This window comes from Cyprinodon tularosa, unplaced genomic scaffold, assembly GCF_016077235.1.
Source record: "Cyprinodon tularosa strain WSP-4 unplaced genomic scaffold, ASM1607723v1 ctg740, whole genome shotgun sequence".
NCBI lineage: Eukaryota > Metazoa > Chordata > Actinopteri > Cyprinodontiformes > Cyprinodontidae > Cyprinodon > Cyprinodon tularosa.
In genome coordinates this window covers 33115-58615 of record NW_024039497.1, presented here as the reverse complement: position 1 = coordinate 58615, position 25501 = coordinate 33115, and the positions used below count along the sequence as shown (strand labels likewise).

The window sequence follows — 25501 nt, the reverse complement described above, 5'->3', positions numbered from 1 at the left end:
TGCAACTGTTTTACATGGCAGGCTGGTGTTAAAGAACAGCAGCTGAATTATTTGATGATTATTCAGGTGTTTCAAAAATCATTTTTTGATGATTTTAGTGTGATCAGTTAAATATAAATAATCTATTCAGCATAAAAAATGTGGCTGGAAGGAGGTTGAATTATTTCTAAGAGTGAGAAACATTAAAAACGAATGATGTGAAGAACAGCATTGTGTCAGCGGGGGGAATAAGAACGTCGGCTCATATAATCACTGATGCATGAAGTCCACTTTCTAATGGTTGATTTTAATTTTCTTCCCAAGTAAAAGAGTATTTGAGAATTTAAACACCAATGTTTGTCTCTTTTGGATGTAAGTTGGACTAAAGTGGAGTGTTGCATTGTTTCTAGATTATCTTCCTGTATTTTTAACTTACAAACTTACAAAATACATGAAGCATTGAATATTAGTTCTTTCTTGGTAAGTAACATTGCCTAGGTTTGATTTACCTCTAAGAATATCATGCTTCACTCATCATTGCTGGTGTATAGACTTTACGTTGACTTACATTTATAAATTAAGGAGATTCTCTAAGTTTCTTACAGAAACCTTGCACCTTGTCGATGATTTTATTTTATTTTAAGCATGGTTTTTTACAGTGCACATAATAATAATAAAACATTTTAACCTTAAGTTAATTCACATTAAGTCAAAAAGTCAAAAAAAGTCAAAAAGCCTTTATTGACATTATATTCTGTGACAGATACAATGAGATTTGGGACTTCCATAACAGCTACCGTGAAATAAAAATAAAATAAAAATATATAATAAAAAAAAAATATATAGATATATTAAAAGGAAAGGAAATGTAAACAGTTACAAAAAATATATATAAATATATTAAAGGAAATGTAAACAGTGAAAAGGAAATGTAAACAGTGAAAAGGAAATGTAAAACAGTACTGGCACAGATTGTGTGTGTGTGTGGGGGGGGGGGGGGTAGTGCAAAACAGGTGTAAAGTGACCGACAGTGCAGGTCAGAGTTGAGGGGGGGCAATGGCTTGGGGAATAATGCAACCAGGTGAAAAGTGTCCGTCAGTGCAGGTCGGAGTTGAGGGCGGCAATGGCTCTGGGGAAGAAACTGTTCTTGAGTCTGTTTGTCCTGATCCTCATTTGCCTGTAGCGCCTTCCAGAGGGCAACAGGTCAAACAGGGTGGAGCCAGGGTGGGAGCTGTCCTTGGAGATGGCCCTGGCTCTGCTGAGGCACCGGGTGGAGTAAACCCGGTTGTAACTTCAAACTGACTCTCAAAGGTTGAAAAAGGGGATCCACCAGATTAGGACCAGCCTTCAGTCCCGATAAGGCCTGTTAGTCCTCAGAAGGTTATTTAATATATCTAAAACTGACCTAAACAAGTAAACACACAAACGTAACCCTAACCCCAACCTAAACATAATTCACACCATAGTCCTATATGTGACCCCTGACCAAAAATAACAATTCCCCACGTGGGGTCCAGGCATTGAGATCAACAACGTCCCCACAACGTCCCAGATTGGCCCCACAATGTATTAAAAACAAGAACACATACTTACACAACTCTGATCTATTCCACTTTATATAAGTGTATGTACAGAAATATAAATAATAACCCATTAAGCTGCAAATAGCCTATTTGAAGGCCACCTATGGTATAGAGGTGAAATGCAGCTGATAGAAGCAGCTTATGAATGGTGGTTTCTATAGAATAGAATAAAATGAAATATTCTGATTTTAGTTTTTTCCTCAGATGGAAAATTCATTGTGCGAAGGAAATAAAAAAAAAAACACAGATACATGTATGTCTGTAGAGATATTATATAATGATAAAATATTTGTATAAAGTGCAGGTAGGTGCAGGTGTACTGTATATAGTAGTACAGTTGGGGCCCATTGTGACCAGGCATTATCTTTACCTTACCAACATGATGAATATTTGCAAAGCTTTATTCAATGTTTGAAATGATTTAAACATTTAACACTAGTCTTACTTTAATTAGATGCAAACCTTTGCATCTAATTATATGGCAGGTCTCATTTTTTAAGGAACAGTTGGATACCCTGATTTGTTGCACTGATAGTTTATAGTCATGTTGCACTACTGCCATCTAGTGGATAAATCGGGTTTAAGCAGCTTTGAAGTAGTTCACTTTTCTTTACAAGCACTTTTTCTTTTTCTTTCTTTTCTTTTCACAGAAAAACATAAAATGCAGATAATTTCAAAGCATTTACAAAATCTTTGAAACCACGGATAAAGGTGACTGGAGGAGACTGGTCTGATAACTGGTCTCTAATGTAATAGGATGGCTTTGGTGAAAACAAATAAATAAATGAAGTGTTTACTCTTAGCTGCTATCAGTCGGTCAGTGGAGGAGCTGCAGAGCTGCGTCAGATCATAAAGGAAGTGGTGCTGATGGTCCAGGAAGGCTTCAAATCAGTTTGGATTTAGTAAGTCGACTGTAGCTGATGCAGCACAATCAGTAAAAGAGCAGAAACCCAGCAAAAGAACAGATATCAGTAAAATAACATTTACTTTTATTATACATAGGCAGCCCCAAAAATACTCACTGCTGTTTCTCCTCAACAGTCATACTTCTGGCTGTGGAAAATCTAAGTGAATTATATATATATATAAAAAAAAAAAAAAAAAACTAGAAATAATAAACCAGCCTTTTGTTTATATTAGAGCATATCATTTTTATTTTTTCAGGTCAATTTCACAGAGCCACAGCAGATGGACTGAACAAAGGGATAGTTGGAGAGTTGAGAAAAGGAACTTCTGAATTGGAATTAAATCTTCCTAAAACCAGAAACCAGTCAAGGATTATCACATAAAGCTTTTTTTTTTTTTTTTTTTTTTTTTTTTTTTTTTACCAAACATGTTTCTATAAATCTCCAAATGACTGCCATCACCCATCTATTAAATATAGTCTTTACATCAACAGAGAAACAAAGAGGAGGTGTTACCTGACTGCAAAATCAGCCTAAATCACCAGCCTTACCTGCCTGGTGTTAGAGTTCATCATTGTTTAATATTTAACATGCTGATAGTGAGGCCTGCTGGGCCAGAGATAAAGCCCAGGGGGATTTTTTTAGGTGTCTCTAAGCACTGAATGGTTGATTTTAATGGCTTTTATTTCAGATTTCTAGACAACAACTGTTCCTCTAATGCTAATTGCTGATGCTTGTCCTTTGTTATGAGGTGCCAGTGGTGTCAAGTAATAAAGTATACTTTGTTACTTTATTCAAGTAGAAATTTTGGTTATCTATACTTTACTGGATTAAATATTGTCTAGACAACTTTTAACTTTTACTCCTTACATTTACTTGCTGTTATCTCTACTTTCTACTCCTTAAATTAAAAAAAGGAATTGTTAGTTTGGTTTATTTAAGCTCCTTTTTATTATTATTTATCATTATTTATCATTGCCTGTTGGTACTAAAAAGAATAATAATAAATTGTAAAAAGAAAAATTGCTTCGCACAGACATTTTCTGTGTGGGGGGACCAACTGGTTTTTCGCAACATACCAAAATAAAAAGTTTTTCAAGATGATACAAAGCTAAATTTAACACTGTTTCCTTTAGTTATAAAACTAAGATAGATAAGTATAAGGAAGTTATCATCCAGAATTGTAGAAACATTTTCCTTTAATAGTGCAATAACCAGTAAAAGGTTTAACGCATCTTCTTTAACATTTTCACCAGCATTACTTTTATACATTCGAAAGTTTTAAAAGTTGTACTTTTACAGTTTTACTTTTACTCTAACTTCTACAAAAGTGTTTTAAACCGTAGGATTTATGCTTCTAATTCAGTAAGAAACATTTTGATACTTCTGCCAGTTTGCCGCTTATTACCTGCAGGGCTGGTAATACACAGCTTTTCCATCTTATCAGATTTGCTTAATAGATGGAGTCACATAGAGATTATTTTATGTTCCAACCTTCTGTATCGTCTCCTTACTGCTGCTACAGTACATCTGTACTGATCTTGGCACCTTTAGGCTGGGTTTATTTCCATGTTGCTCTGCTCTGCTTTTCTCTCTGCTCATCAGCTCTTATCACATCCACCTGCACCTGTTGCTATTTAAGCCTCTGGAACCCAGCCTTTGTTGCCAGATTATTCAAGCTTTATTGCAAGTCTAGGTTTCCTCTAACATTTGGTTCTGCCGGTTCCGCCCATAGACCTCTGAGTTTTCGACCATGCCTGCTTGCTCTGTTTGCCTGTTTTTTTTTTTTTTTTGGACTGATTCCTGGATTCCTCCTGGCGCTGACCCTTGACCTGTCTTCTCACCATGGCTTGAATTACCATTCTGGATCTTTCGGTTCCCATGCGTGCTGTGTCTGCTAAAGGATGCTGCTTCTCTTCTCACCTGGATCTCTGGTACCGTCTCAGCATTATGGAAAAGGACTTCCACTGCTCTGGACAGCAACCTTCTGAGCACAGACTGAGCTGCTGCACGCTTTATTCACAAACTCTTTTTTGAGTATACCACTTTCTGTCCCGCCTGAATTCTGGTTTTTATGTTCTGGGCTTTCTGACAACATTTCCTCCAACCAAAAGCTTTATATCTTCAGCTGCTATGCAAAAAAATAGCGGTTCAAACTAAAAAGCATTTTACACTTGTGTATTTTTATTAGAAACATTAGTTCCCACACATCTGGTGGCTTTCATCACCAGCTAAACATGTTTATGACGCAATAACAACATGTCAGCTTACTAATGATGGGACAAATCAGAGCTCCTCAAATTAGAAAATATTAGTGGAAGATTCCTGAGGTTATTCTTGACATGGACTGATGTCAGTGACATACAGTAAAGGCCCAGAGGAACCAGTCAGACAATTTTAACTAACAGCTTTCATTAAAAACAAAACTGTTTCTTAGTGTATGATTTTTTTTGTTCTTTTCATTCTGCCCCATGAGGCTGATCAGGTTACAGGGAAATAGGCAATAAGCAAGTCCCGACAGATACACTATTCAGACTGAGGATGGAGAAACAAAACAGAAAGCTTCTTTATTACATTCCAGGTGTAACCGTGTATTTTTATTAGAAATGTAGAGACATGTTTAATTTTTTTCCTTTTTTATGATTCACATACTTTTTCAGCATAGATTGAAAGGTGGGGGGATTGCAAGTTTGTTCAGCCAATAAAGTGCATGTGGCAACAGGGTCGGGTGCATTTAATAAACCCACCATATTGTTTTTATTGCTGATTCCCAACAAATAGCAGCAGGATAATTTGATGTGGTGCTACATGCAGGGTGATTCTGATTGAACCCTATGCTGAAACAGTACATTATGCACATTAATCCTTATCCCATAGGATAAATATTATCTATGAATGTAAAGCAAAACATGCAGCGTATTCAGGCAATGGATTTCCACCTTAAAGAAAGATCAATACTTGTTAGTTTTGATTGAAACATTAGACCTGTAAGAAAAACAAACTTCTTAACGATAAAGCCATTGAGAGCAGCAACTTTGCAATGAATCAACTGAACCTTAAAAAAAATAAACGTATTACAGTAACTACCAAAACCGTAACATAGTAACTGGGTAGCCTGCCTTGTGAGATATATACAATCTTATGGGAAATTATTAAAGGAGAAATAAATCACTTCAGGCATGTTTAGATAAAGTGGCTTCAGATAAAAAAAACTGGAAGAGGATATCAATAGTGTTGCACTGATTCCGATACCAGTACCAACAAATAGGGTATCGATACCATTTTTATAGCCAAAAGTTTATTCAACTATTGTCACCCATTCCAGGTAGGCAATAAAAAGTTCTACTGGATTCACTTTGTTTTAGTCTTTTTCCTGCTTCACAAAAGTAGGAAGAGCTTGACGAAGCTATGATGGCCATTATTTTCCATCCAAGTAGTATGCAGTTCTTCATATATACACACACACACATATCAATTTCAAACAGATGGTATCGGTATCGGCCAATACTGCACAGCCAGGTATCTGTATCAGGGTCAAAAAATGGCATCGGCGCAACACTAGATATTAATAATAATTAGAATAAAATCAATCCCTTACTGTGTAGCTGAGTTCACTGTGGAAAAATCTTAAAATCTTTTAAGAAAATGTAAAGGATCAGAAGAAAATATCTGATATCCAATGGCCATGCTCCCAGCGAAATATTTCCCTTTCTTTGAATTTTAAAATTACATAAGAGAAACGGGATTCGCAGCAAGGCAAGTAATCAGTGGGGGAAAGGGAAGCTACCCGAGGTGAGGTTGACATGGAAACAGCTGGATAACCGTGGCGACCTTCCATCAATGACTTGGTGCAATGATATTGTCTTACTAATGTTAGTCCAAATAAACCAAAAGCCACATACATCCCAGGCCTCTCACGTTGTGTTGCATTTAAAGTCTCTTCTTGAGTTGCTTCTCTTACAGCTGAAAAACAAAAAAATGATAATAAATAACTTTTTTTTTTGCTGTTTTTAACAAACCCACACAGGTTATTTTGACTTTTTGGTGTTTTCCTGTATAGTTTTACCAAAAAAGATTCAGCCTCTGCATTAACGTAGGTATATTGACAAAATGAAAACTATTACAGGGTTTTAAAATTAAACAGATTAAGCAAAAACATCAAACTGATTTAATCAAAATAAGATGTCTAATTTAAAGGGCAACTACAGCTTACACCTTAAAATATACATAATTACTTGACCTTAGATTTATTTATAAAGATGTATAAAACAGATTAAAATTAGGTTTTAATAAATCTATTTTCTAAACAAATGAAGATGATTTTATTAATTTTAATTCTATATTTTAAATGTGTTTTAATAATTTATTGGGACATTTAATTATTTGATAATGTGTTTGTTAATATAATGGTGTATTTAATATTTGAATCAAAAAATAAAAAAATAAAATAAAAAAATGTTACGTATTAAAAATTATAATAATAAAACCCTGGTAATATTATTGAGGTAACAGTAACTAGATTGTTCTTTTATTTTCATTTTTTATAGTAAACAGTCTATAATTTATAAATTTGGCCCAACAAGGTGGAGTAGGTGTCAATTATTCCTTATTGCAACATTATATTGCTGTCAATAGATTAAATCAATCTAATCATTGGTCACATGCTTAGTTCCCTGATTCCCACCTGTGACGACAACCTCCAAATTTGTGAAAGTGCTTCTTCCATCAACCCTAATGAAGGATTGATACCGTCCTGCATCGCTGAACTTCAGGTTCCTCAGGAGACATTGGATCTGTCCGTCCTCATCTTGCTGTAGATCACACTGGAATCGGCCTCTTAGTGTTTCATCCATGTACGGCTCAGGCTGATATGTGCTGTCATACCGATAAATGCACCTTAGAGGCTCCTTATTGATCAGATCCATGTACATCCTGCTGGAGGTAGTGATAACTGGAGACGACAGTGTCAGCGTGATGTTGGAGTGTTCTTCTGCCTCATAGACGTCCTGAGTGCTGTTTCCATCATTCAGGGGTTTACCTGCAGGAGTCAGAATGTATGGATCAGAGTATGAGGCTCACAGGCTGATAAAGTCCTCAGAACCATCTGATCAGGATAACTAACAGTAGCTCTGCTCATTAAAGATTGTCACTAACAAGGAGAATAAATTTGATTAAAAGGTTAAACTTAAAGAGGATCAACATATTTCATACTCATTCAAACCACATGAACTTTTCCACAAGTTTCCCATTTTGACCACAAATGTTAACATTAACGTTATCATCATTTATTTTATTTGATAAAACAACATGTTGTAAAGAGCAGCACATAAAGTGGAACTCTGGGATATTTACACCGAAACATTCAAATAATCATGTAAAAGTTAAGTGCGTGCTTTAATATGACCCTCTGAACAGGACCATCATCTGGTAACGGAGAAGTCATTACTTAAATTAGAATTTATTTCCACTGAGTAAAATTCAGCTTTTATGAACTATTTAGCAAAAAGTACAGATAGGCAGTAATTCAGTACAATGACTGAGATAAATGTAAATGGTTACTTTCCACCAATGCTGCAAAATAATACAAAGGAACGCAATCTACCCAACTTTAGAAAGATTTACTTAAAGGTATAGTGGAGGATTTTTGTGATATTTTAAAAGTAAAGCAATAGTTCAATATCTAAACATGACCTTCATCTGGTAATGTAGAGGGAATTACTTAAATCCGTATTTATTTCCACTCAGTAACTGATGTTTTACTCAAGCATGTATGTACAGTATTTACTTTCCCCCCATGCTGCAAAGGAATACAAATTAATGAAAACTACCCAACTTGAGAAAGTTTTACTTAACATAGAAGTAAATCAGCGAGAGGGAGGGAGTAACTTCAATAAAAAAAACAGAAAATATGATATGAGGAAAGAAAAATGTGGTTTATGAGATCAAAAAGACAGGATGAGAAACAATAGCTAGAAGGAAAGGAAAGTGGGAAAAATGAAAACAGCTTAAGATATAAAGGAATTTATTCTACATGTATCACACTACTATCAAAATATAGGCCTACGTCATTGCTAGAAGGCCAAACCAAAGAGATAAACCACAAACTGCTGTTTTTGCAGGGAATCAGAAAACCCTACATTTTTTTCCATTACACAATAATGAACCCCTTGGTGTTGGTCTACCACACAGAATCCCAATACTTTTATATAATAATTGTGAATTAAAGGAAAGAACATGAATTTTCAGGCCTACAGTATATCCTGGAAGCTTGATTATAATAAGGAGCAGACACTGCATGTCTCTAGTATGCACTTTTACATAGAGACTAATAATGAATGCCACGTCAGTGTTTTCATAATGACGCTAATAACAACAACACTATTAATTATAACCTGGGTTTAAGTTTAAGAACAGTAAACTATATGATCTTTTTTAAACATAGATCTAAGCAGAGTTTGCCAATAAAGTTAGATTTTTTGTCACCTTCTCCGGGAGGAAACCGAACCCCAGTCAGCACCAGAACCAACAGCATGATTCTCCACTTCAACATCCTGTACACCTGTGAAATGACACAAAATATAACCCTCTAAAGATTTACTATAAATCTGAATATGTGTTATTTTTAGTGGAGGGCATAGATTACTTTCTTTAATCTTGATTCATTTCACTGTAATCTTGGAATTAATATTGGAATTAATCTCTATAATTAGTTTAAATGTTACATCTCCAGGTTTCTGATGTAATCAGCAGAAACTGAGATCTCATTTCAGCATAATATAGGCTATATATGTTTTTCTTAACAATTACTCACTTACATTTTGTAGTGTATTTGTCCTTTCTTTATAATAGAGACAAAACATGTTATTAAACACTTCTATTCATGTCCCAAATGGACCAAAAGTGAAACATTAATAGTCATTTCCCCATCTTGTCATTACCCAGCAGCACTTTGTGGCTACTCCACCTTCATAGGACATTGCAGTGACTGCTGGAAAAAGGGGAAATAAGAGTTTAGACCGAGTGACACAAAGATAGTGACGGTAAACTGTTCATCATGACCTATTATGTAGGCCTATAATTCAGAAGTATTTTTTACCAAAGCAATAAGTCAGAATCAGAATTCCTTTATCAATCCCTTGTGGGAAATGTTGTTCTTGCAGTGCAACCATTTACAGAAGAGAAAAAAAATAAAATTGTTGGTAAAAATAAGATATAAGAATAAAGTAAGATAAGGATGATATGTGTGTGCTCCCTAAATAATAAGTAAAAGTAAGTCTTTGAACAGGTTTCTCAAGCAAGGTGGCGCATTAGACCTGGGGCTCATCTTCTGTTTCAAAAATGCATCACAAAGTTCTTGAGAAAGCTTTTCTACTATGATAACTGCTGATGAAAATAAATAATATTCAATAAGATGTATTTGAGTTTAATAACTATTCAGATAAACATGTACTATAGGCCTATATAGTAGTTATTTCCCCTATTTCCCCTTTTTCCACCAATCACTCAGGCAGTCATTGTCCTGAAGTTGGAGTAGCCGCAAGGGCTGCTGGGTAATGACAAGATGGGGAAATGACTTTTGTTTCACTTTTGGTCCATTTCGAACATGAGTAGAAGTGCCTAATAACATGTTTTATCTTATTGTAAAGAAAGGAAAAATATATTGGAAAACGTTCAGATAAAACGTCAGTGAGGAAGTGTTAAACAGAATATATATAGCCTATCACGCTGAATTAATATCTTCCGATGCGTTAACTGTATGAGAAACCAGGAGATATGACATTTAAACGAATTAATGAGAGCAGGATGCTTCCTGAAAATTGTGCAGAAAAAAGTTTAGACGGGAATGGCGCGGAAGAAAGTGCGCAAAACAGAACAACTTACGCATATATTCTCAGAGAACAGCGTTAATGATGTTTGGTTTACCAGCTTCCGCTGGATAAATTATTCTTCCATAGTTAGAAACTGCAATAAAAGCCAGGTTCATCAAAGAGAAACCCTTTCAATGCGCTGCTTCCTACTATGGTACATTAATGAAAGCACAGCCCCTCCTAACGTCACTGTAAGAAACACTGAACTAAACATCGGGAAGAATGTCATTTCTGTAACTTCTATAATCATGAATTGAAATGTTTTTGTATTATAAAAACACATTACAAATAAACAAAACAAAAAAAATTGTAGCACTAAAATACCTGAGAAGCAAAATTCATTTATTTGAGAAACTTTTTTCCAGGACCTTTTAATCTGAAATGAATTAAAAGAGTCAAAAAAGCCCATTTCTAAATGATCTTCTGCTTTTTAAAGGAAGCATGTTAGTTTATTTAAAGATAGTCTTTAAAATGGTCTTATTTTGTTGCAGTGATTTCTGATACAGCTGGTTGTGCCTGTTTTTCTTTAAAGTCGAAATCCTACAAAATGCATTAAGGAATTTGTGAATTGAAATAAACCTAAAGCTTACAGACTTGAAGCTTTATTTAATAATTATGTCAACGACTGTATTAGCCTTCTATTAATTGACCCAGAGTGCCACCATCTGGCCAGCTTAATTTAAACCTTCAAGAAAAACCAAGAATATTGATTCATCTTTTGCTTTACAAAAAAAAAAAAAAAAAAAAGAGAGAGAGAGAGAGAGATTAATTAATTAATTTATATTCCTGAAGCCATTTCTATGTTTCAAAACATAATGAAAAGCTGTGATCTCAGTAATAATCTTCATCAGCTCCTCTGGAATTTAAACCAGTCCTTCCTCGACTCTCTTATAGTCCCTCATGCAGGAGCAGCAGCTGTTGGGGACAACATGAAATATCTTCAGTCATATCTGTTTTAATTGGTCATAAATTGGACTCTGGTGCAGACAAACCACAGGAACACAAAGCAAACATGCAAGGAAAGCATAATGGATAAATGTTTTTACCCATTACAAAGTTTTTCTGTATTTACCTTTTTTGTCATGCTGAGATTATTCTAATCCTTAAAAAAAAAAAAAAAAAACATCAACAAGAACAAGAAAACAAAAAACTGTAAATGACTAAACACAGAAAGTTTTGTGTTGTATAAATATGATTTTATTTTAAAAAGTCTAAAAACCATTCCAGCTCTTCATGTGAAAAGCAGCCTTTATTGGATCCCAATTATCTGTGATGAAGCGGCGCCCTCCCCCAGTTCTGCTCACTATGAGACATAGTAAAGTAGAATAGAATAGATACTTTATTCTCTACTTTTTAATTGAATAGAAACTATAGAATAATGTGGAATATACATGTTAAAACAAATTTTATTCAAACTCTGAAAAATGACAACACAGTTTGCAAGTTTCACAACATGTAGGTTTGCAAGACAATGGAAAAGCATGACAAAGGTATTTTTATTTATGGGCCAAAGCAGAATATTTCACAGGAATAACAACCTCTGGCAATAAAAGCAGGAGTGTAAACAGCCTGCTGTGGTCACTAGGAGCAGCGACAGAAGGAGTGAAGATGATGCTCCTGCAGCCTGTCCCACATGTAGATGCTGGAATCCTCCACTCCAATGCCTGGCTGATAAGCAAACGGTTATGGATCCAGCTAAAAATGACAAAATGTTACTTAATATTGCTAAAATTATTTTGCTTCTTTATTAGTAAGCCTAATAAATTTTTACTAAATTGGAAACAAAAACTGATTTTTTTTGTATTCTGCTCTTTGTGGGTGGCATAATCAACAGAAATAGCGAAAGTTAGAAACCCTCATGTCTATTAATTAATTCAAAATCTCTGTAAACAAAGTTATGACAGGATTTACTTCCAAACAATGTGTACATTTGGTGAAAGCTGAAAGGTGTAATTTTTTAGAATGTTGAAAAGACATTAAAAACTGTTTTCAACGTCGTTATAACGTCTATCATTGTTCTAAAGTCAGAAAAAAATCAGGCCGACCAAACAGCCCTATTTTAAACAATGATTTTTCGACTCTTGTTTTTATCTAGAGTCTCAATAATGTGTTTTTAACATTATTTGCTTCTTTTATCATGAAAATGTTCCTTGGTGACCATAACTGTATCTATGGGCCGGATTTATCAAAGGTTTGCGTGTATTAAAACGTGAGCTATTTCACTGCGCACGCTAAAAAATGTACAAACTGATCTATCAACAGCGTGCTAAAAGCATTTGATCTTTAAAACGTGCTAAATAGCGCCTGTGATCCATTTAGTACTTTTTCTGCAATGAATATGCAATATGGGGCGTTTACACGCTAAAGTGCGTCTTGTGGGAGGAGAACATGTAAATATATTAATTTAGCACTCGCAAAGTGATTTATCAAACTTGAACGCAATTTTGCTAACGGTATCTGACTCTATATTTAACACGTTTCAAAAGAAGGTGCAAATGGTCTGTATGCGTAATTGCGCACACATGGCAGCGGTTATTGTCGCAAGAAGGAGACATGGAAATGAAGCAAGGAGACGCAGAGAATGCATTTTTTCCCTCCGTGTGAATATTTTTGGAATGAACGAGGAAACGATCATCAAAACATATCGTTTATCTAGCATTGCCATTTTGGAGCTGTTGGGGGAACTCCGAATGGATTTGGAGCCAGCCACAAGGAGGACCCACGCAATAACAGATATCACAAAACTCCTTGCAACATTGCACTTTTTTGCATCTGGGTCATTCCAGCGTACGGTTGCAGCGAGAGCTGGGATCTCCCAATCTCGTTTTTTCAGAAGTGCTGTCCGACGGGGTCGGGGTTCTCCCCCTGCGCCTGTGGAGCAACGTGCCAAATGCTGCGGGGATCTCATCCACAGTCACAGGCCAATACAAAACACCTGTTTTTTTTTTTGTTTGTTTTTTTTTACTGCAGCACATACCACCTTAGGGAATAAAGGTTGCCAATTTATAAATAAATAAATAAATATATATATATATATATATATATATATATATATATATATATATATATATATATATATATATATATATATATATATATATATATATATATATATATATATATATATATATATATATACTTATTTATTTTTTTTTGTTGGGGGTCACTGTAAGATTCAAATTTCTTAATGCACTAGTTTGTACAGACTACAAACTACTTTGCCGCAAACCACAAAACGCGCAAAACCATCATTTAAATAGGGCGTCTCCAACAGTTTTGCACCTTCCACCAGTTACGCAATCGCTCTTGTTAAATCACCCGCAAACCATGGTTCAACCCCTCGCGCAAAATTCCACTTTGCGAGCGCAAATTACTGCACGCAAAATTGGATCTTGATAAATCCGGCCCTATGTGCTGTGATTTAGCTGATAACTTGACATGGTCTCTCTCGTAAAAGAGGTTCTGAATCTTAATGGGACTTCCTGGTTAAATAAAGGCCACATTTCTTTAAAAAAAAAATCATCATTGGCCAAATACTTTCCAGGATATTAATGAGATCTAAGGTCTTCTGTCTACCCTTGGCAGTGCTAACTTCTTCTTATTCCCATCAGTAATGGTCATGACTGAAGTCCTATTGTCTTCTGTTCCTGCTATATGATACTGCCATCTAGTGGACAGGTCATATTTAACCTCATAACCTGCTGCAGCTTTTCTCCCACTTTAAAAGCCACAGTAATTTATGCAGGACTTCATTTTACATAAAACGCAGGGCAATTTATATTTGATCGATGTTGTGGAAAGTTTTTTTTAGCTTTAATTTTTAAAACCCAGTTCTTATTCTTGATAAAGAGACTTCAAACCATGGAGGATTTCCTAAGTTTAGCCCAAAATCAGAATCAGTTTGTTTTTATAGCCAAGGAATGTGTTTTGTGGATGATGTGCAACATAGACAAATAAACATACAGCTCGCATGAACACAGGACTATGCAGAAATAAAGAAAAGCACATTGTTTATCAAGAGCACCATGACAGTTTTAAAAAAAACAGTAGTATAAAATAAAATTACATTATATAAATACACACACACATGCTCGAATGTTTTTTTGTTGTTGAAGGTTCTGGTCCTGATGGAGCGCAGCCTTCTGGCAGAGGGGAGCATCTGAAACAGTCTGTGTCCAGGATGTGAGGGATCGGGTGTAATCTTGCATGCTTGGCTCTGGGTTCTGAAGAGCAGATGATACGCTGCAGCCTGTCCTTGTCCCTGATGGTGGCAGCAGTGCCCCAGATAGTGATAGAGGAGGAGAGGGAGTGTAGAAATTCACCATCATTGTTTTTAGTGGTAAAGGAGGTTATTTTCAGCTTCCACTAGAGGTCCTGGATGTTGATGGAGCCCTGGAAGCCCTACTAGACTAAGCTGGTTCCTTTGGTTCAATAGGAGTCTCATCCTAATTGTTGATGAGGCCAAGTACAGTAGTGTCATCAGCACAGTTCATGAGCAGGTTTCAGTTCTACAATGGTTTACAGTCATGGGTCAGCGCATTTTAAACATTGTTTTGATAAAATTCTATCAATGAAGTAGTTCATTAAGGCGCAGGAAGAGGAATTAAGAGAAGTTATATCAAAGTAACCGATTCTAATACAATTATGGCAATTGCTCAAAAACTTTAACATGAAAGTAACAGATTGGTTTAGATCAGTTTATAACAAAAATATGTTATTTACTTCATAATCTTTCTGATCGTAATCTGACCTTTAATGCAGGGAAACAGACACTAATCATCAGAGATCTGTGTTGATTTTTAATTGTAATCTTCCTTGTAGCTGCACTCTAAAGAGGTTAAAACTCTATGAAAAAAACACAACCGACGTATATCACCCCTTTCATACGCCCTCACCCACTTTGTCACAGTGACCACAGTTTTGTGGCTGAAAATGAGAGAAGCTGACAGGAAAAAACCCTTTTCTATAAAACATCTGTTTAATTCCTGCTGCTGTCGATGACTGAAGGACCGACTCTCATTAAATGATCTTATATCAAATTGGCTTTAAAAGAAGGAAAGACTCTCATCCAGGACAGGAGAAGGTACAGATACAGTTTATAAACAGCAGGTAATCAAATTGATCTAAAGTTGTGTTTAGTATCACCAAATTCATTGTGTAAAAATGTGTTATTTGGAGTTTATTCTCTTATTTAATCACCTATAATTCAAATTTCTTTTAAATCTGTTTTAAACCTCCTCGTGACTCTGACTAAGAAAGACGCTTTGATCTGCAAACTGACCTAAATTCACATCTTCTAAAACTGAAGGATGGAGAGGACATTTATTTTTCCCATGATTTGTAAGTATATCTTTAGAAATTTCTAATTTAACTGAATTAAAGTAAATGTGTTGAATTATTATCAGCATCTAACTGTTAGATTTAAAGTTATTTTTTGTCTGTTGGTTATTTCTAGTTCATGATTGCTCCCATCAGTGTTATTTGCTGTTCTATCTGGTCCAACATAAACTCTCTGTTTAAGGCGATACAATTATTAATTTATGAATTGCCAGATCCCTAAAATCTTTTTAAAGCTACAGTGTGTAATAATTACAGGGATATACAGTCAGAAATGTAATATATTATACATAACTATGTTATTTATCATCATCTACGAGCTCAGCCTCTTAACCTTAATATTTGCGTTGCCTTAGAATTCGTTATTTATAATTACATAGGAGCGGGTCTCGCAGCCATGGAGGCAGACATCTTTGTGCTACGGCAGCGCAGAGCGAACAAACTAGTGATTGCGAGATCGCCCATTACGCTCGAAAGTAACTACGGCAAGTTGAGAGAGATGAACTGAGACGGTACTGAAATCTATACCCTACACAGACTAATGAAATACTATCTGTAAAATTATCTATGTAAACAAACCTCATCACTTGAGAAGGTAGGTGATGCGGACGTCGTGGAAGACATTTTGTCCCGTAACGCTCGCCGTACTGTTGGGGGGGAGAAACGGTGGGGGGGAGATGTTCATGTTGCTGCGGTCTGCATTCTGGACGTTAGATGTCGCTGAAAATTACACACTGTAGCTTTAAAAAGAACCTGCCTGATAAGGTGAAACAGGCTAAAGAAATGTACGGATAAATGGAATGGTTAAGGTTCTAAACCTCTTTCCAAGCCTTTGGGACTTAAGTGTTTTCTCTACAAATGGAGAGTGATAACCTTCCAGGAGTATCCAGCCTAGCAAAATTCTTCCAAGAGATAATCAGGGATTCATCCAAGAGGTCACAGAAGAATCCGGAACAACTTTCAAATATCTGCAGGAATCACACGCCTCAGTTAATGCAAAGCTTAATTCTTTCACAGTAAGAAAGAGACTGGGCAAAAGAAGCATCAATGGAAGAGTACTAAGACCAAAATATGGATGACCAAACTAAACAAAGAGCCTTATTGTAAAAAACAAAAACAAAAAAACCCCCAAAACCCTTATGGAAAGACTTATAGGGAAAAAAAACCCTAAAAAGTCAAATTTAAACTTAAGTTTAAGAATTACACTTGATTCTTTCAACAGGACAAACATCCAAAGCACACTTGCACATCCACCTCTGAAAGACTGGGAAAAGAAATCTTAAAATGGGATCTAGTCAAAGTCTCTTCCTGGCTTAAAAAAATTTGCAAATAAATGAGGAATAGAGAAGTTAAAAGTCCATCACAGGTATATTAAAATACTGCCTGTTAATCTTTGCAGCATCACAATCTACCAGTCTCAATTTTTTACCCTAGCATTATTTAAATTCATGGGATGGTCACTAGTATAGATTTTTGTTAAGGGTTTCTGAAGCAAAAAAAAAACATTATAAGAAAAAAACAATAGAGAACATCTGTTGCCATAATCACTGACATAATGCATCTGATGATACATTTTTATATCTATCCCTGCTTTCCTCGTTTCCTGCAACTATTTCCTGTAGTTATTTCTTTCCTCTCATTGGGATTTGTTTAAATACTTTGTGATTTTAAAATCTTAAAGTAGGATTTGTCTTCTTCCTTTCCAGGTCTCGCTTCACTGCTGTGCTGCACAACCAACCAAGGTTAGAAATCCTCTGATACAGCCTGGAGCTCATTTACTCACTGATGTATTTCTCAAATAGAAGATGGCGTTACAAGACATTCTTGTTATAGATGTACTGAAAAAAAAGAGGCTTGTGGAAAGGCTTCCATCCAGCTATGTTGGGTATTGGTGAAAATAATCAGGGCATTTCCACTGATCGGGGTCAATACCTGAATATGCAGGACAAGAGTTATATTACTTCTGCCTATGTTGATGATTTCCTGAACAGGAACCAGAGCTGGGATTTTATTTTATCATCCAAAGTGTTAATTCTATCTCATAAAAAAAAGCGTGGTGCTTTAACCTTTCTGATTGTTCAGTTTTACCATCCTGGCAGAGTGAGAAGTGATTGTGGCTTCTTTTTAAAATGCTTTCATCAAAATGTTTGCACTCAATAAAATACCTGCCGAGGTCAGAGATACTGCACTGCAAGATCACAGTATAAACTACACTATTAATTTAAAGGAATTTTCCATAATTTGCTTTTATGGGCCGTATTTATCAGACCGTTTAGGTAAGAGAGTTCTGACACCTCCACTGACGACAACGGGCAACATTATAGAGTAATTTATATTAGAGAAATATAAAGAAGTTTATATTTAGAGAAAAAATGGATCCTGGCAAAACATTACCAGGACCTTCTCTATCTTTTTTTTTATGGTGCAGATTAGGTTAATCTTTTCTTGCTTTAGGAACTGATTTCTGAACTCTTATTTGCTTTACTCTTTAAACTAATTTTGGTTTTAATCAATCAAAGAACTATAAGAAAAAGATACTGTTTAGAAGTTGTCCCCCCCCACAGAGACACACAGCACTATAAAGATAAATGGCTCTTACGAAAAGCCATTTCATTTAATCCTTTATCAAAATGCTACTGGTGCTTCTGATGAAGTTCAGTTCTGATACATCTATTATGTAAAAAATGGTTTTGTTTCATTTTTTCAATTCAGCTTATTTGTTTTAAGGATAATTGAAAGAAGAATTAATCCCATTTCCAAACTGCATTTATGAAACTTCAAGTCAAATATTTCTTCTTCTAATATGAATTTAAAAAAAAACTTGATCAAATTATTAGATGCAAGAAAACTTTCCGTGTTCATTGTCATTTTGATTTTGGATGATAAAAAAATAACAAGAACTAGTTTTTGGTAATCAGTTTCATAACTGCAGATGACCTAGTTTCCATATTTTATGTTCTGGTGCTGCAAAGTAAAAACCTCAGCGTTTGTATTTATAGATAGACTTTTCAGAATTGTTGGGTTGAAAGAGCCACAAAGTTCCAGCTCAGTGCCGCACCCCTAAACCTGAACTTGTTGTTCCTCAGGTTATATGAGTATTTCAAGTTGAGCTCAAAGTTGAAAACACAAGTGGAATTTTTCCACTGCAAAAACAATGAATACAATGTGCAAGTTGGCTAGCATGAACTAATTAAAGACTGCTTTTTACTTGTGAAGCCGACTAGCTATTATGAGTCAGCAATTCCCTGAATACCTAGCTGGGCGAGTCAAGGATATAACATAGGCCGTTTGAACTTTTAGCAAAACACATGGGGAGAAAAGACAAAGAAAAAGGAACCTAGATCTGAGCTTGACAGTTTTATAGATAGGTTTGACTTAAGCATACATGCAAGTATTTCACTTTGCATAAATTTTCAAAACATAGGTATGATCCTGTTATTCAATAGTGGAGTTTAAGAGAACCCACAATGTTTAATCATGAAAAGAAATTAAATGGACAGATGGATCTTACTGCATATTTCTAAGCCTTATTGTCAGGTGGTTTTTGGTTTAATTGAACAAGCCTCTGAGATAGAAGGTGGCCAAAGAGTGTGTGGATGTATGTTTGGAGTCTCTAGAGCAGGGGTCACCAACATGGTGCCCGCGGGCACCAAGGGGCCCTCAAGGACCACAAGGGGTGCCCTTAGAGTCTTCTGAAAATAGAACAACTCAACTACGTTTGAAATTTCATAGTATTCTGTTGCTCTTCTTTTTAAAAATCAGTTATAGAATATTTCATCATTTAATCATATATGGCATTTAAGCATTTATAGAGATTTCAACATAAAATGTCTAAAAGAAAATTAGAAATTTAAAGAAACAATAAAGATTGATCCTTGCAATTCATAGGTCAGTATTGGTAGCCCTTCCTGAGACTCAGTGCCCCTGAAAAAGCCCTCAACTGTAAAAAGGTTGGTGACCGCTGCTCTAAAGTTTATTGAAACTGCCTGAATAATGTTAATGTTTTCATTGGGTAAGAGGTGGAGGACTTTCTACCCACCATAGATTAAAATGGAATAAACCACCATGCACACACTCCGGTCAAAAAGGAATTCATTATTTTTGCTAAATCTTTAGGTAGAGTGGAGTTTGGTTATGGACCCAAACACAGAGTAGAAGGAGGAAAAGATGAGTTTTTGCTGATTTAATGAAAAAAAAAAAAAGGCAACAGAAGCAAAATCCAGGATAAATAAAAGAAACAAAACAAGGAGATGCCATGGAGAAACACACATGGGAAGCAAAACAATGAGGGAAACCAGAAATGAGCAACTGCACAGGAGGTGTAAATATGGGGGACAGAACAAAGAATGGGCTAATTAGCTGATATGGAACAGGTGTGGATAGAAGCAACTAGAAGGGAGCTAGCGAAAAGGAGAAAAGGAGAGAGCAACACAGAGTAACTAAAAAAATGCAACACATCTTAATGTAACACAAAATGCAAAAGAAACCAATGACCAACAAGACAGAATGACATACCTGAAAACTAAAAAAGAAATCCAAAAGAGGAGAAGCATAACATTTATAAATTAAATGAATGTATAAAGGAATGTTTGACATTTTTAAAAAGTGAGGATTTTATTACACATTCTGGGTGTTAAAAAGTTGGCTTGACTTACAGATTTAAATGGATATTAGAGCAAAGAGATAAAATGTTTCAGATTTCACATTCCCTTCCCAAGAAGATGCATTTGGATTGGGCTGACTGCGTGTGTCTAGCGCAGCTATATAATTGCTTTAGTTGTTCAATGCAACATCACAGAAACACAATTCTTTTCAGCAGAACAGATAACCTTAAAAAGTAACAATAATATTTTTGACCCATGAAATAGGTTGCTGCTTCTTATTGAGAGTTATAACACTGACCTTGAACTGCCCTAATTCCTATACTTAGGTAAAGTTACTTCATATTGTAAAAGTCGTTAATTGCACACCTCTCCTATATTTAATATTAAACAGATACATGTATGATTTAAAGTACTGTGCTAGATGCAGTGTTTTTGGCCACTCGTTTCATAAAGTTAAGCTCACGGAATGAAATAATTCAACCTTCCATTTCTTGTATTTTTGATAGTTATGACTCACAGGTAAAGAAAATAAAATTCAATGTCTTAGTAAATAAAAATATTACATTAGATCAATTGAAAATAAATATTTATACACAAAGGTCAGGCTCCTGAAAGGGATATCCTTTTCTATGTGTTCAGTACTTGGTTATCATTTTATATTAATTACTGCATTAGTGCGTCATTACACATAGGTGATAAGTTAGGAGGCCATTGCCCTGAGTAACATTATGAAATCAAAATATTCTTTGAAACAGCCCTGCTCAGTACCACGGTTGTTTGAGTATTTCCTTTTTTGTTAGCTGAGATCTGCACAAGGATGTGTTGGAAATGTTGTTTCCTTTTATGGAAGTACCTGAGGTTAGGGTGTAAATACTCTTAACCTCATAGCTCCAAGTAGGATTGGAATTAAAGCTTGATTAATTTTTTTTCCCAACAGAATATCATATCTGAAAATTTGCTTTAAAAAAATTTACCAAAAAAAGATAAAATTTTTATTTTCAATGCTTTCTTCATGAGTAGTGCCTTTTCTCTCACATTTCATAACAGAAGCTAAATATAGATTGTAAATCTATGTCTAAACATTAAATCTATATTTATTTGTTAGATCTATGTATACATCTATATCTATATATGAAATATATAGATAGCTTTGATAAATAAAAGTCTTAAACCTTTATCTAATTCTGTAGCTATATCTTCAATATCAGACTCGTTATCTATGTTCCATTGATGAGGGCTTCTTTTACGCTGTTCTGTTGATATGCCTCCATGCACAACTCTGTGACCAAGCAGCTTCTTCAGCAACATACTTATAGGGCTCACCCTCCCTGTGAAAAATGCTGATGACTGTCTTCTGGACATCTGTCAAGTTAGCATATTTGTCGTGATTGTGAAGCTCCCTGATCCTGTGTGAGGGTCCAACTGAATTTATCAAATCTGTAAGGACTCTTGAGTCAGAGATGTCACCCTGATAAGTGCCAACCAATTAGGGCTAGTTGTAAGGAAGGAGGTAGGACAAGATTGACCATTTAATATGCGGACCTCCTGATGTGCCTATCCACCGCATAGGAGCTAAACAAATAAACTGTCATGATCTGGCCTGTTTGCTCCTCCCTAATTAGTAATTCCTCTCACCTGCCCTCTTCCTTCCCTGCCTCAATTATAATTTATTCCTCTCACCTGTTTCCTCTAGTTTATATTCAGTTCAACCTGAACATTCAGTGCCAGATCATTACTTGTCTTTCTGTTAGTTTTATTTTATGGTTCGTGTCCTGGATCCTAGCTGCCAGTGGAGAGAGGGTTTTAGTGTTTGTCTTGTCTCCTGACTGTCCACTGTTCCTCTCCCGCGGAGTCCTCTGAGTTTTTGGCTCATTATGGGGGGAGGTTTAGTTTTTATCCAGTAAGCCTGGCTCCAGGGTGGAGACCAGTTTAAAGTCCTGCTTCAAGTTCCGGTTCCTACGTCCTGTCTCGGCTACCCTCTTCCACTGAGCCTGCCTGTCTGTACCTGATCCTGTCTGCTCCTGTGCGTGACCACCTGGTCATGCTTCTGGTTCCAGTCAGACTCTGAACCCTCCTGGAAGCCTGTGGATGCCTGGAAGTCTGGATCCTGCCACCTGTCTCTGTTCCTGCCTGATCTGGATCCTGCCTGTTTCTGTCTGTTCTGTGTCCCTCACCAGGATCAGCTTCTAGCATAACCTCTGGGACTGCAGCACTGGGGACACTCGTGGTCTGGACTGTTAAGCCTGAGTGTCTGAGATTGGGCGGTGCCCCGCCCCCCCGCCTGCAGTGTCCGTGAGCCACAGCTCCACTTTAGTTTTTGTTTTATTATTATCTACTGACTGTCTCTCCTTGAATACTGGGTCCATCTGTCCTCGGTTCTTGACATAAACACCACAACCCACCTCCCATACTGCTGAACACATGGGTTTTATAATGGAGTACTTTAGCCATTCTTTATATGTGTTAACTATAGTTTATTTTTACAGTATTTCATTTTTCCTCCATCTGACAGTCCTCCTCACTGTGAGACCCAGTAGATCTCAACATTTCGAGCAAGATTCACTCACTCTGAGCTGCAAGAATGATGACGATGCTGCAAAATGGCTTGTGTGGAGAAACACAACTGAAGGGGAAGTTTCCCAATGTGGAAACAAATGGGGCGGAGTAAAGGGCGCCACCTGTATGAACACTCTGGCACTATCATACGACAGTGGCGTTTACTGGTGTGAGTCCAAGGAGGGGGTACAAAGCAGCAGAATCCAGATCACTGTCACCAGTAGGTTCAGAGTGTGGAGTTAATGTTGATGAAGCTGTTTTATAATGGATTAAATGATGATGATTATCTTTGTGTTCAGGTGAATCAGTCATCCTGGATAGTCCTGTTACCCCGGTGATGGAGGGAGATAACATCACTCTGAGTTGTCTAACCAAGTCCTCTACTGTTCACCATTCTGCTACTTTCTATAAAGATGGCTCCCTCATTAAAACTGAGCCAAAAGGTCAGATGACCTTCCACCATGTTTCCAGGTCTGATGGAGGCCTCTATTACTGTAAGAACAGTCATGGAGAATCTCCAGCCAGCTGGCTCTGCATCAAAGGTGGGTAGCTTCCTCTTCATTTGATCTCTGATTAAATCAACAAAGTTATCTGACTTGCTTTGATTCACCCTGCAGAAAGACCTACATCCACCCCCCTGTATAACCCTACAACTTCTCTAATCCCTGTGACTCCACATGTCCCATCATCACTTCAAATCAGACTGCTTTGTCACCTGGTAGTTTTCTGTCCATTTGTCATCTCCACGCTACTCTTTGTGTCTTTATATCAACTTAAAAACAGGTAAAACTCTGAATCATCTGAAAAAAAAAAACATTGTATCAATCAAGCAGTCTCTAAATATATATTTTTATCATATTTTACAGGAAATGACTTGCCCACGGATATGAAAATAAGTCTGCCCACTAAGGCCCTATAAAGATCGGATGATTACTATAAGAGACTATGAGATTTATTAATTGCTATTATAAGCATATAATAGCCAATAATTACACTTTAAATCATTGTAGTGCCACCAAACACGTAGCACACATAGATAACCTCATCTAGTTCATATTACAACTCTTCCTTTCAGAAGAGTGCTAAACTCTATTTTTTTCCATTGTTATTATAAGCAGGCCAGGTGTGCAATCTCTGCAACAAGAACCACAGCACTGAGCATTGTGTGCACTGCACAAAGTATACCTGTCACAAATGCAGGAAGAACTCACCTTGGTTTTGTAAAAACTGCTAAATGGGACAATTGCAGCTTCATATATAGTGCTTTTCCTTGGGTGAAAATTTTTTTACTGCTATACTGAAATCATACTGTTTGCCATTCTGTAAGCTGAAATGTTGAATGACATGAAAAGGCGAGAACAGACAAAATACAATTATTCTCTGAGTTGTTCTTTCTTTCACATAGTGAGCTTTGTAATATAAAGGTGACGGTGACTTATAACGTTGTTTATTAAAGACTGAGTTAGGGGAAGCATGCAGATATTGTAAAAAGGGGCCTAAGTTGCACCCTTGAGGAACACCACATCAGATTTTTTGTGGTCTATAATGGAAACACAACAAAGTCCCTTTCCAACTGGGATTTGAACCAGTCCAATGCTGTACTATAAAGATAAACCCAGTTTTCTAAGTGCTCTAATAAATTGGTAATTAACAGTGTTAAATGCTGCACTAGGATCCAATAATACCAGTCTTCATTTTTAACGGATGTCAATGAAAACATTGGCAACGGCAGTCTCTGTGCTGCAGTGAGAACGGATGCCTGACTGGACGTTGAAGCGACTAATCAGTGTTGTTAATTGTTTTTAGAAAGATAGTAGATATTACCTTTTTTTTTTTTTTTTTTTTTTTTTTTTTACAAAAGATTTGAAAAAGAATATAAAGATCCTATTAAAGAAAACAGCAACATTATCAGTTTTATTCAGTGATGGTTATAAAACCAAAGTGTTGCTAAAAGAATTGACCCTTTATATAATTTCCCTGCCTCCTACAAGCTTTTCTGGGTTTAGGGTTCATGCTATAAGTTCGTCTAAATGCTTCCTCCAATAAGAAAACAAGGGTTTATTAAAAAAAAAAAGACTAGACTAGTTATGATAATATATTTTGTTCGGTGGGAAACTTGACATTACATCTACACAATGAGCAAAGCCCTGGAGGATCAGTGTCAAATGCAAATTTAAGATCAAAGAGGTTTAAACCAAGTGAGCCTCTCCTCAAATGAAATTCCAATGTTCTGTTGGTCATGCCTTCTCCCCCTACTTTATAAAACAACCTCAGGGTGTTTTCAGTAACAGCTAGTTTAAAGCACTCCTCTTTAAATACCATTACTGGGACTGTTGCCAACTATTTTATTTTATTTTCCATTACGCAGTTATGTAGAATGGCAGCATATTTTTCATCTGTTTTGAACTCACAATGCTTATTTATCAGAGACCAAAGGATGTGAAGCTAAAAGAGTTTCCTGTAAAATTTCTGAGAGCTTACAGTGGGTACAAAAAGTATTCAGACCCCTTTACATTTTTCACTCTTTGTTTCACTGCAGCCGTTTGTTAAAATCAATAAAGTCAATTGTATTTCTCAATAATGTATACTCAGTGTTGGGTTCAAAAATGTAGGTTTGTAAAAGAAGAACTGAAATACACTGTAATGGATTTTCATACAGCTCCTGCAGG

At 36.1% G+C, this 25501-nt stretch overlaps 2 protein-coding genes across 2 annotated transcripts; one reads left to right on the top strand and one right to left on the bottom strand.

Annotated features, from left to right (window-relative positions):
- Positions 1–4628: 4628 nt before the first annotated feature.
- LOC119773078 lies at positions 4629–10491 on the bottom strand. The gene is made up of 4 exons (XM_038269893.1): positions 10349–10491; positions 8951–9026; positions 7152–7505; positions 4629–6430 (listed from the first exon to the last, which is right to left on the bottom strand). Exons 2-4 carry the CDS (start codon positions 9015–9017, stop codon positions 6123–6125), a joined length of 729 nt encoding a protein of 242 aa, XP_038125821.1. The 5' UTR covers positions 9018–9026; positions 10349–10491; the 3' UTR covers positions 4629–6122.
- A 4833-nt stretch (positions 10492–15324) lies between these two features.
- On the top strand, positions 15325–24503 carry LOC119773077 (high affinity immunoglobulin gamma Fc receptor I-like). Its single transcript, XM_038269892.1, has 6 exons — positions 15325–15444; positions 15595–15675; positions 17379–17414; positions 22789–23052; positions 23132–23374; positions 23450–24503. The coding sequence occupies exons 2-6, from the start codon at positions 15645–15647 to the stop codon at positions 23617–23619; spliced, it is 744 nt and encodes a 247-aa protein (XP_038125820.1). The 5' UTR covers positions 15325–15444; positions 15595–15644; the 3' UTR covers positions 23620–24503.
- The last annotated feature ends 998 nt before the right edge of the window (positions 24504–25501 follow it).

Excerpts from the sequence above, each read along its gene's own strand:
- LOC119773077 (XM_038269892.1), top strand. The coding sequence starts at position 15,645 with ATGGAGAGGACATTTATTTTTCCCATGATTT. Across the intron at positions 15,676-17,378 it reads ATTTATTTTTCCCATGATTT|GTCTCGCTTCACTGCTGTGC; the intron begins GTAAGTATATCT and ends CTTCCTTTCCAG. Across the intron at positions 23,053-23,131 it reads AATCCAGATCACTGTCACCA|GTGAATCAGTCATCCTGGAT; the intron begins GTAGGTTCAGAG and ends CTTTGTGTTCAG.
- LOC119773078 (XM_038269893.1), bottom strand. The coding sequence starts at position 9,017 with ATGTTGAAGTGGAGAATCATGCTGTTGGTTCTGGTGCTGACTGGGGTT. Across the intron at positions 7,506-8,950 it reads TCGGTTTCCTCCCGGAGAAG|GTAAACCCCTGAATGATGGA; the intron begins GTGACAAAAAAT and ends TGACTCCTGCAG. Across the intron at positions 6,431-7,151 it reads TTTGGAGGTTGTCGTCACAG|CTGTAAGAGAAGCAACTCAA; the intron begins GTGGGAATCAGG and ends TTTGTTTTTCAG.